Genomic DNA, 12,067 nt, shown 5'->3' on the forward strand with positions numbered 1-12,067 from the left:
TTTTGGAAACAGGGGATCAGTTTAAATTGAATGGAAACAATCTTATTTTTATTAAAGGGCACTACAATTGTAGCAGTGTTAATGTGGTCTATTTGGCTAAATGTCAAAAGTGTCTGGCATTTTATGTAGGAAAGACCTCTAGAGCATTCAAGACATGAATTAGTGGATATATTTATGATATAAAGAAAGGAAAAAAAAAACAATGCCTTATTTAGACATATTAAGGATCATGGGACACATTTGTTTAAGTTCATGATTATCGACCATATAGTAAAGGACCTTCAGGGTAAAATTGTAGATTTGCATTTGGATGCCAGTGAATTGAGATGGCAGTTAAGGTTGGATGCCACTCAATATCCTGGATTAAATGAGGCAGTCAATATTGCATGCATTTTAAAATTGAAGCATATAATGGGTTAGATGGTTGTGATTTTTTTGCTGTGTTTTCTCCTAAGTGAATTCATGTATAACATGTTTTAATCAGTTTAAAATGTTTATCTGAAGTATTTAAAGTATGAGTGTGAATTTATTTATTTATTTGTTAACTAATTTATTTATTTGTTAACTAATTTTGACCATAAAATTAGGTAGTATGATTTTAAGTGTTTTAATAATTATTCAATCATGTGACATCATTAAGTAAGGGTATTTAAGGGTTGGGTTTTATAGTGCATTTGTTCTGATGAAGTCTCTTGTAGGAGAAGAAAGTGCTTAACCGTTACAGAATAAAGTTTGGAATTCAATTTGCATCATATTCCTTGTCTCACCTGATTTGGAGCTGTGGTCTGTTGTGGTTTTGGAGGTTCTAAAGTGGTCATCTACTATCATATCGCCAGGTATAGCAGATATATTACTCACATGTAGTGGGCGCGCGCACACACACACACACACACACACACACACACACACACACACACACACACACACACACACACACATGCACGTGCACACGCACGCATGCACACACACACACACACACACACACACACACACACACACACACACACGCGCGCGCGCACACACGCACACTGCATAAATTATAAGCTGTTGCAGTTTTTTCTCTCCTTTGCTATCTGAACTGGGAGACCCTTACCATCCAGTACTCCTTGTGGCTGAAATAGACTATATTGTGCAGCTACGCTCTTTTCTAAAATGCATCTGTGTGGACTTTGCCCTTTATATTAACTCTTTCCATGGTGTAATTTTATTAGAGTTTCTGTTTCTTTCTTTGTTTCTTTCTTACTTGCACTTTTCCTTACTTATGCTGCTATAGTTAAAAACTATCATCTGCTTTGGATCAAGAATATATGCAAATTTGTATTTATAATCTCTGAGGAAAATGTGAAGCACACATATTCATCAAACCTATATAAGGATTTGTTTTTGTTTGTGTACATATTCTTAGTATACAGATTAAGTAAGAACAGATTGCTCAGCAAAATGCTTTCAATGATTACATGACTGCATGTATGTAAGTATGCTAATGTGCATAAGCTCTGTTTTTTTACTGCAGAGTTATTTTATCAAGATTTCTAACAATATGTATATACTATGCATGCATGTTTCATAACATTTGTTACCATAGTATTAATCAAACTGGACTGATGTGCTACCTTAATACTTTTCTCCAATGACAAGCCACAGGGACGTATCATGCACAGCCGACTCTGTTTCTCCAGGCGACACTCCTTGTTGTCATTGGTAACACGGGTAGATATACCCATGCCACATGTCTTTGAGCAGGCACTCCACTCTGTGGTCTGGATAATACAGTTTTCCTGGACATTGTTGACATCAGGATCATACGCAGGAATGCCTCTGTAAACTGAGAGTTGATAAACATGCATTTTTTTATTTTATCTTTTAATTAACAGTTGATCAGCTAGGCTTTAATATAAATCAGACTTCATTATATTTAACAGTCATTACTACACATCTGTATGGTCTCTAAAAAGACATCAGTTATATTATGGTAAATGCAATTGTGTGAATAGGTTTTCCATCTATGTATGCATTATTATTATGTGTTATTAAGTGTGCACATAAATTGTTTGTGGATTTGTGTTATTAAACAGTTTTAAAATAAAAAAGGGCATTGCACAATGAGCCCATTGTTCAGCAATTTTCCTTTTTTGTAGGTTGTCTTCTGAGTTAGATGAATACTCGAAAATGTTTACCATAATCAAAATGACATCACCATCCTTTGTAACAGATGTCACAATATTGTGAAAACATAATATGCACAGACATGTGAAATAGTGGGCTTATTACGTGACGTCTAGGGAAAAAACTTTCACCAGACCACTACTCAGCCAGTTTCTAGGGTCATCAGATTGTGGTGATATTTATTGCCTTTGTCATTCTCTTGTTTGAAATATATGAGATGCCTTATTAAAAGTTCTAATTTAAAACAAATAATGTCAAGCATCACTTTGCCTATATAACAATAATTTGCTACTGTTTTTAGCCTCAGGTTAAGTACTGACAGTAGTTGGACATGTGTACACAGTGATCCTCCCAAGATGCCCATCCAGAGAGTGTTTCATTTATCTGGATCCATCTCATAATGACTTCCTTTATTTCTATACAAGAAGGTCTGAAACGAAAACTCCTTATTTATACTGCATTTCAGTTCATAAACTATCCTTTCTCATAAGATAACCATTTTGACTACTTTTGTGTCAACAGCTGCAAAAGTATGAATTAATGTAATTAAAGTACATGTCCACATGGCCTGAAAGACATTTCTATTGCATTCTAAACACATACTCTTGGGGCACATTATGGGTTGCAGTAAGCAACTCATATCTAGGGATAACAGAAACAGCAGCTTTGACCAGTGCAAATAAACCCTTTTCTGACATCTACAATACATGACATTAGCAAATCTGGAACCAAGATAAAATATCCTAACGATGACCCTATTTTGACTAATAAGTGTATGCACATTCTACAGTGAAATAATAAAAGTGATGTTCATAAATCTCCTTCATAGGTCGGTTTGGCAGAGTTGCTTTGCCTGGCATGATAAACATGCATTTTTTTTATTTTATCTTTCAGTTAACAGTCGATCATCTAGGCTTTAATATAAATCAGACTTCATTATATTTAACAGTCATTACTACACATCTGTATAGTCTCTAAAAAGACATCAGTTTTATATATATATATATATATATATATATATATATATATATATATATATATGGGTCTACCTGAGATGGTCGACAAGCCATTTGATCGACTTTTATTTGGTCGACAATTCATTTGGTCGACAGGCAGATTTGCCCCCCTCCCCAATGTTGTGCAACCCTGGAGTTGATATATATAGTTAGGGGTGGGGTGGGGGGCATAGCCCCCTACATTGGGGTGTGGGGGGCAAAGCCCCCCACATAAAACTGCTTGTCGACCAAATGAACTGTTGACCAAATGAAAGTCGATCATTTGGCCTGTCGACCATGTGATAGGGATTTATATATATATATATATATATATATATATATATATATATATATATATATATATATATATATATAGTTCAGGCAGACATAGTTCGCATGTCTCTGAATCCCATTAAAGTTCTCCTTTAAATCACGTAGTTTGTTACTATACAAACTGTGAATAGCATTACCACGGAGTACATTGTAACGGCACAGCATGAACCTATGCAGGCAGAGTCCACTCAGTTATAGAAACTACTTTTCCTATTGCAGTGAAGGGACCATACTATGCAATGTTGCCATTAGCAAGGACATGTGTGACATGCAGAGGCTTAAACTACACAGGTTTCACCCAAAACATCACTGCTTGCTTGTACATTGATGGGCACCTGAGTAACAAGGTTTTATTCACTTTTTCAGTTTGCAATGAGGATATACTAAATGAGGAAGCACACGACAGTCTTACATGGTACGCAAAGGGTTTTTCTCACTTTGTGGGTGTGCAGTGAGGATATAGGAATTACTTTTCAGTTGCATGCTACAAAATGTTGTACAAGACAGCCTTGTATAATATACAAATGTTTGTGAGCACCAACCAAAGTTTGCATTAAAGTTAACATCTGATGTATTTCAGAATAGACTTAAGACAAAACCTCGTATTTTTAAAAGTTTAAACCAGAGGGGATATCTAGACAGAACACAGTACTGAAACACAATAAACATCAACGTTATTGTCACATTTTAAATTCATACTTCCTATATTTCTGAAGAATATAAACTATAAGGTCCATTTGAAGGAACTGAGATGGCAATTAACTGCCAATTGATTGCTTGGTTCTCTCTAACAATGACCTCTATATGTTGCCCATTATATACAACTGTCTTATTCCTGGTGTTAAAAAATGTTAACCTTCACAGGAAAATCATCTTGTTCATCTTGCTCAAACTGTTAATAGCACTCTATTTTCAGAATTTCTTTTGTAAACCTTAGAAATTCAGTCAATAAATGCACATTGATAACTACAGTAGATCAGTCCGATATAAGGTAATACATTACTGTAGTCAAAAGTATAACTTGTCCTGCTTCCCCTCTGTTTACTAGTGCAGCAGTTTTATTTATTATTTATTTATTTATTTGCAGCTAAGTTTTCAGCCAAATCCTAGGTATAAAGTAGAACAAATTTATAACATTTGAAGATGTCCAGGTGATGCAAGATCAATCCATGAATTATTGCACATACAGTAAATACAAGGTCTCCTTAGATTGTGAAGTTGAAGTATGTGGTATTTAGAAAGAATGAAGCTTGTTTAGAAGCCCTTTGTTACCAGGAAGTTAATGTTTTTGTTCTGGTATTTTGGAAATTATTAAGAGGTAATGCTTGACAAGGTTAGAAAGAATTAAAACCTGTACTGGGTTAAGGAATCTATAGCACCTTCATTTATGTCCTTTACCTATATGGCTCAGTGGGTCCTTCTCGAAGCTGGAATGGTTGTCAGTAGTTTGTAGTTTAGTGGGAAGTGAGCTTCATGTATCTGAGAAGATTTTTAACTTTTATTGGAGTGATTTATTGAGCAATACACATGGATGTGCTGCTTTCTAACCTGTTTTGCTTTCTCCATGTATTTTATTCAATTTTATTTTTACAACCCTATAACAAACTGCACAGCCAAGCCTCTGTTTTCTGTTAAATCCAATCGGCCTTTGAAATACATAGTACGCTGGTGCTGGATACCTGAATGATCTTCCAGTCAGTGCAGTCCTCTTCTTGGCTATGATATGGATTACTCCGACCAATGACCTCAGGGTAATTCTCTGCTAAGTTTTGGAAATGACAGACACATTTTCTTACACCTTTATAGTGCTGAGCCTTATGAAGTATTGTGTGTTGTAGTTTTGAAAACAATTATTGACTTTCATCTATGTAGATCTATGTAGTCTCTACCTTACTGTTCCAGTTTACAGGGTTCAGTTCTGACTTTCAGTTGCTGTCTGTATGTTGACTGGCCATAACTGTATTTACACAAACATCTTTATATAGACAGATGGAATAATTACTTGTGACCTGGGTCTTTGCTGAAATGAGTTCATTGGCAAGTTCACTTAACCTGGTTAATAAACAGACAAATAAATTAACAACTATTGCAGTGTGTCTATTGGAATATTGTCTCCTGACCTCTATCCATATCATCAGATGATGTCCCACCATCTATCTATAGCTAAGTATGACAATTTCATGTTTTCTTTTGGCAGTGTCTGTTGGTATGTGATTCATCATTCCAAAGCCATATTCACTCCCATAGTCTATTGCCTTGCTGCTTTAACTTGAGCAGAAAAACCCAGACTGTGCCCCTCTCAAATGTCATTGATAGTACCACTTGTCCAACCGCATACCTTTGCCTCAAGGTTTTGTTGCCCAGATAAAACAAGGGAGGAAAATAGAGAAAGAACAAAATAATGTTTCATGAGTAGCTGCTCAAACAGTTTGACAAAACAGAGACTGTTTTTGTTTCTTTCTCTAAAGAACCTAATTGTCCAATTTGCAGTATTTATAGGAGCAGTTTATGTATATATTGGTCTCACCTGCCATTGCCGATTCAAAGAAGTTGTTTTCATGTCCTTTGTCTTCACATATCCACTCCTCACAGCATTTGCCTGGGATTTTCAGTCGACGAGGAGCAGGGCAGTCAGGGGAGGGCAGCCTCATGTCGTCACTACAGAGAGGAACGCACCCGATCGCTCCATCCATACAGGTGCACTGGTACTTGCAGCTGGGTTGAAAACTCTCTCCAGTACGGTAAATCACTCCACCTAGGTCACATGTTGCTCCTTCCTGAGCTGAAAAAAAAAAGTAAGTTCACTGCCACAGTTTTGGGGGTTAGGCAACTTAAATTTACATTCAGACTTGAGACATTTTTCTCTTTCAGACATTTATGTCCTTGTTGTTGGAATATTTTCTCTTTTTTTGGGGGGAGGTATAATAAGTACTATCCTACTAACGCCCTCCTATACAGAAAATTCTTAAATAAAATGTTTAACGATACCTTAATAATGCCTGATTTTTTTTAATTTTTCACCTAGTTTGGAAGACAAATGCTCCAAAATGGATAAATACCCAAAACACATAGTAGATGTTTAAGTAAGATAACTTTTATCTGAATTAATGATTCATAGTAGATGTTTAAGTAAGATAACTTTTATCTGAATTAATGATTCATAATCTATAAATAAACCAAATGTATACTGCGTTTTTTTTAATTATTAGAAGGCCTACAGGTAAAAGACTAAATCACTGACTTACCAAGACATATTCCATTAACCTTGTTCATATTTGCAGTATAGTCACAGTACAGGCCTCTGTGGTGGTCACAGGGTTTCTGAGTGGAACACGAGTCTCCCAGCTGCCTTGCACACACCTTGCAGCACCCACAGCCATCCAGAATGAGGCTGGTGCCAGACGGACAGCGTGGCGGCTTTGATGGACATCGACATGGAAATGAACACCTCTCTGCTTTAGCCTAGAAGTAGACAGATTAAACCAAACTGTAACTGCATTCAAAATGCCTCATGATTTTCAATATTAATTTAACAGCTTCCATTGTAATAAGTAGGGCAGTAACAGTAGAAAATGCATTTGTATTGTACAAGTCTTTATAAATTATCTCTAATGTAGGATAAATATCTGTTGTTTTATTTTCAAATGAAGATAAAACTTCAGGGTCAACTTTCCAGTTCTGTTTGTTGTCTTCCGAAATTAAAAAAGCTACTGGACTATATTACACTGACTACATCATACAAGATGATGCAGTGTCATTATTATTTAAAAAAATAATAAACTCATTCAGTACACCGGCACAGCATGCATCCGGGATATGTTTATAAGAACATAGTGCATGGTCAAGCCATGCGTGCTTCGAGATATAATCCCATAGCTACATGCTACGAAGATGAAATCAATGACTTGACCCATAGATTTAGGGAACGTGGATATACAGAACGTGACCTGACTGTTGGTATTAGAGAAATGGACAATTTAAGGAGGGACAGGGCGGCCCCATATTTTTCTAACGAGCAGATTGTGGTACCTGGAGAAACATCGGATGTGGCGACTAATGTTGCTTCCAATGGAGTTATGTGTCCCATTTATTATACTTGTGATGTAGGGGCTGTGAAAGATGTTATTAATTCACATTGGCACATTTTATCAGTAGACCCAGCGGTCAGAGAGATAGTGGGCGATAAACCCAGATTTATTTATAAGAACAAGAAGAACCTTAGGAAATTACTGTGTTATCCAAAGGCACCTTATATGGTTCTGAAGGATGGTATACGGTTAACCATACCATGTAAACACTGTAATTTTTGTTCCTATATAGATTCAGATCCTGTTTTTACCCATCCTAATGGTTTGGGTGTTTTTAGAATGCGGGCAGGAGGTGATTGTATGTCCACCAATGTTGTGTACCTGGCCACTTGTACATTGTGCCCCGCATTCTACATAGGCAAGACCAACAGGTGCCTTAGGGATAGGATGCGGGAGCACATATACCACATGAGGAAAGGTACAACTCACAACGCATTGGCGAAACATGTTAAAGATTACAGCAGTGACCATTCCTTTAGGTTTAGAATTTTGGAATCAATGTATGTATCTCATAGAGGCGGCAATGTATTTAATCTGACTGAATCGAGGGAGAGTGATTGGATCATTCGACTAAGGTCAGATATGCCCCCTGGTTTGAATGGAAAGGTTCCAATTAAACCTTATTTAAAGATGAGGCGGTTAAAAATTAAAGGTTGAGGTACTGTGGTATTGCCTCACTAATATATTAATGTTTTTTATATTTTTTATATATATATTAGTGCTACAGATTTGTTATGCAGTTAGTGATATGGCAATACATGTGTTTTTTTATGTACAGTTTAGTATGTTTTTATGTACAGTTTAGTATGTATTTGGGCTTTGTGTGACATGTACATATATACATTTTCTGTATATATATATTTTTTCTACATAACACTTGGATTATTTTGTACATATTCATATATGAACTGAGTCAAGATATGTATTGATTTATATGTTTTTATGCCCATATGCATAGTTTCTGTGTGCGTTTTAGCACGCAGTTGCTGTTAGTGATATGAGTCTTTTAGTAGCTATTTTTATTATTGATGTCATTTTGCTTTAAATTTTGAATCAAGTTTCCCGCCTTTCAGGCTATTTAAATTGAATTTTAATACTTAGTCTTGGTCTGATGAAGCTCACCGCGAAAGCGCTAACCTCTGTGCACTCAATTAAAATCGTTTTAACATCAACTTGGAGTATCGTTTTTGTGGATTTTTCAGCTTGCTTTTACGTTTACTTTTATGCCCTTCATTGCGTTGCTCTTGATATATTCTGTTTGGTTTATAGTCATTTACATTTGCTGCATATCAAGAGCATTTACTCCTTTTGGATCCTACTATTTACTTGACATTCAGTACAGTTGGCAAACCAGGTCATTCTTTTTGAGGATATCAGTATCACTGAGAAATACCTCTCATAGTTATTGTAATACAACAAGGGCTATTAGCTGAAAGAATATCAGACTTATTGTGGGTGATTTATTTTACTTTACTCTGTGGCATATGGTGGAATTATTTTACTATAGTAGTTCATCTTCAGGGTGTGCTACTGTTTTATAATCAGCTATATTAAACCAAGATCCTTTTCTTGAGCTGGTAGGAGGTTAGCTGGATGGGGAGGCTCCCATCGCACTTTAGGATGAAAAGCAGTACAGTTTCCACTTATAACCTGGCTACTTTTTCCCTTAACCTGTATTAATACCATATGGATTTTCCATGACAAATCAGCACAGATCCAACTGAATTTTTCTTGTCAACAAAATGTAACACAAACATTCTACATTCTGTTCTGCAGTATTTGGCTCCTCTTCACAAAGTTGAATGGCCACAATCTCGAAATGCAGATGGTCGAGACCATATGGAGACCATATGCTTGAAATTGTAGAAGCTCGACTGTGTGAATGGGGAAAGGCATACAGCGCAGAATGGGAGATTTCCCTTTCTGCACTGTAGTGCGATCTCAGAGGTGGAATAAACAAGTAGTGGGGGGTATGCGGGATGCAGGGGGACTTCCCCCCTGCAGAAACACTTTTTTGTGTTACTTTTTTTCACTCCCTTTCACGAAGTTGAGCTTCCGAAATTCGAGCATATGGTGTCGGCCATATGCATTTCGAGTTTCTGAACATTCGACTTTGTGACGGGGAACCACAGTATTTATATATCTGCTAGAAAAATCACTATGTGGGAGCTCTTTTAATGTATAACTTGTGACATCATATGAAAAGAAATGTGCAGTAGTAAAAATAATAATCTTAGAAGAAGGAAAAAAATAAAATTAAGAATGTTTTCAGGACTTTTGTGATATAATATTGGTGAGTATAAAGACTAATTTATAGTTCTCTATCACTAACAAACCTCTACAGTTTGAGAGGTTGCCATGATGAAATAAGATAGTGTGGCAGTTTATAACACTGTTAAGCTATCAGAGTGAAGTCAATTTCTGTAAATGCATATGAAGTACATTAATCAACTGACCTGACATATAGCTAACCAACAACTTTGTACAGAAGATATTCTGGTTGTACTTCTTGAAAGGAATAGATGAAACATTTATATAAAGACTTGTAATGATGTATGAGAATGATAAACATTATGCAGCTGAAGTTAATTGGTACTGAAGAGTATGAAAAATTATCGATTGTTAATCAATATAGCCCTTGCTATGGACCACATCTCTGTAGCCTGGAGAACAGACACCATAGAGCCCTACATAAGGGAGGCTCAACCACTGACCCTGGCAAGTACAGATCCCTCAATCCTATCATCCTTGTTTGTAGAGCCTTGGAATGTATAATTTCTGACCTAATAAGTATAGACATTGATAACCTCATATCCCAAGATCCATATCAATTTGACTTTATGAAACCTTGCAAACTTCGTTAAAAGGGAAACTGATATTTGGACATGGCCAATGCTTTTGATACTATACCTCAGGTAGGCATTATTAAAAGACTTGTGAAACTAAACATATGTAGTGGATATAATAGCAAATAGGTTGTCAGACAGAAAACATGTAATTAAGAGTTACAGATGCCACCTTAGGAAGTAAAAATATCACAAGTGGGGCTCCTCAAGGCTTAGTACTGGGTCCTATTCTATTTGACATTTACTTGTATGATCTCCAAGAAAATCTCCTGGGGCTCTGGTCAGCAAAATTCACTGATGACTGTAAGCTAAACTTTGTTATCCGAGCACCCGCCAATGTGAAGGTACTCTAGGATGGACCGGACTATGCAAGCAACTGGTTTGACTACAATAAATATTTCTTTGACAACTCATTACTTAAACCATTAGTTTGTAATGTGATATATATAAAAATAGTAGTCAAATATGATATAAGAAGAAGTTTGGTATCACTTTAAAAAGTATATAATCCTTATTTTTTATCAATGCTGATTGGTTACTTGCTGGTGTAGTATCTGTTTAAATATGCTACATTTTTAGAACCTTGGAAGGTGTAGCTGAAGCACTAACTCATTGATATTTAATTAATTAAAGTATTTTTGGTCAATCATTTGCTAAAAAAAATATTCTATAGAACACTCACAGTTTTGCCCTTGTGATCAGATCATACCAGCCATGAGTAAACCCTGCATTACCTATACCTGAACATGTGTAAATATGAGTATATGTATGTAACATACCCAGAAAAATATGGTCTGCTGGTCATAGCTATGTTATTTACAACATCAAGATTTGTGTGGCTGTTGCGATAGCCTCTTGCTATGTAGATATTTATTTATTTAGTGAGTTCGATTACTGGGATAATGCACTGATCACAGACCATTTGCGGGCACAGCCTAGGTAAAGAATTCACAAAAAAAATAAGACAGAACAAATTCACAAAGAGTAATCACAGAAGGTAGATAATTCCATAGACAATTGATATAATATTTAAATATTATTAACAGAATAGAGAAATAAATGTTAATTAATTTTAGTAGCAAATATGAGAGGGAGGCAGCAGTTGAGAATAGAGGGTCAAAGTAAGACTGATGCAGGTAAGGCAGGAGTTAAGTTATGCGTCCAGTGGAAAAGCACTTGCAGTCAGATTTTTGATGGAGATATCTTTTGAGTTGAGCTCTGAACGTGGAGAAAGAGGAGACTTTTCTTAGGTGATGGGGACATCCTTACAATATATAAATTGTGCTTATTACTGACAAAAATGGGAGAATACTAATGTTATCACATTGTAGTTGCAGCAACACAAGTGCTGTTATTAATATTTACAACTGCCACAGCCTTACTAGGACAGAGAACATGAGTTGTGTACCTCAGGCATACTCCCCATTTTGAGTCAGGGAAACAAATTAGAGAATATCATCCCTGAGCAGGTTTGTATTTAACTTGTATATTTTCTGGAACTTTTATGCTTAGACTTCCAACAAAAACGAGCTCTACCCAGTTGCAATTTCCTGGTTAACAAAAAAAAAAAAAGTAGTGAAACAATAGCAGCAGTACATGATCGACTTGGTTTAGCATAAAGACTTTTACAAACCTGGAC

General features: G+C 36.0%; 1 protein-coding gene across 1 annotated transcript in view; it reads right to left on the reverse strand.

Annotated features, from left to right (window-relative positions):
• LOC122812908 (CCN family member 2-like) overlaps positions 1-12,067 on the reverse strand; it is a 39,694-nt gene that overhangs the window by 13,236 nt on the left and 14,391 nt on the right. Inside the window, exons 2-4 of the mRNA XM_044084954.1 lie at positions 6,740-6,956; positions 6,022-6,276; positions 1,614-1,825 (exon numbers count right to left, since the gene is read on the reverse strand). Of these exons, the coding sequence (XP_043940889.1) occupies positions 1,614-1,825; positions 6,022-6,276; positions 6,740-6,956 (684 nt within the window). The remainder of the gene's footprint in view (positions 1-1,613; positions 1,826-6,021; positions 6,277-6,739; positions 6,957-12,067) is intronic.

Source organism: Protopterus annectens, chromosome 1.part1 (assembly GCF_019279795.1).
Source record: "Protopterus annectens isolate FY-2018-M chromosome 1.part1, PAN1.0, whole genome shotgun sequence".
Taxonomy (NCBI): domain Eukaryota; kingdom Metazoa; phylum Chordata; order Ceratodontiformes; family Protopteridae; genus Protopterus; species Protopterus annectens.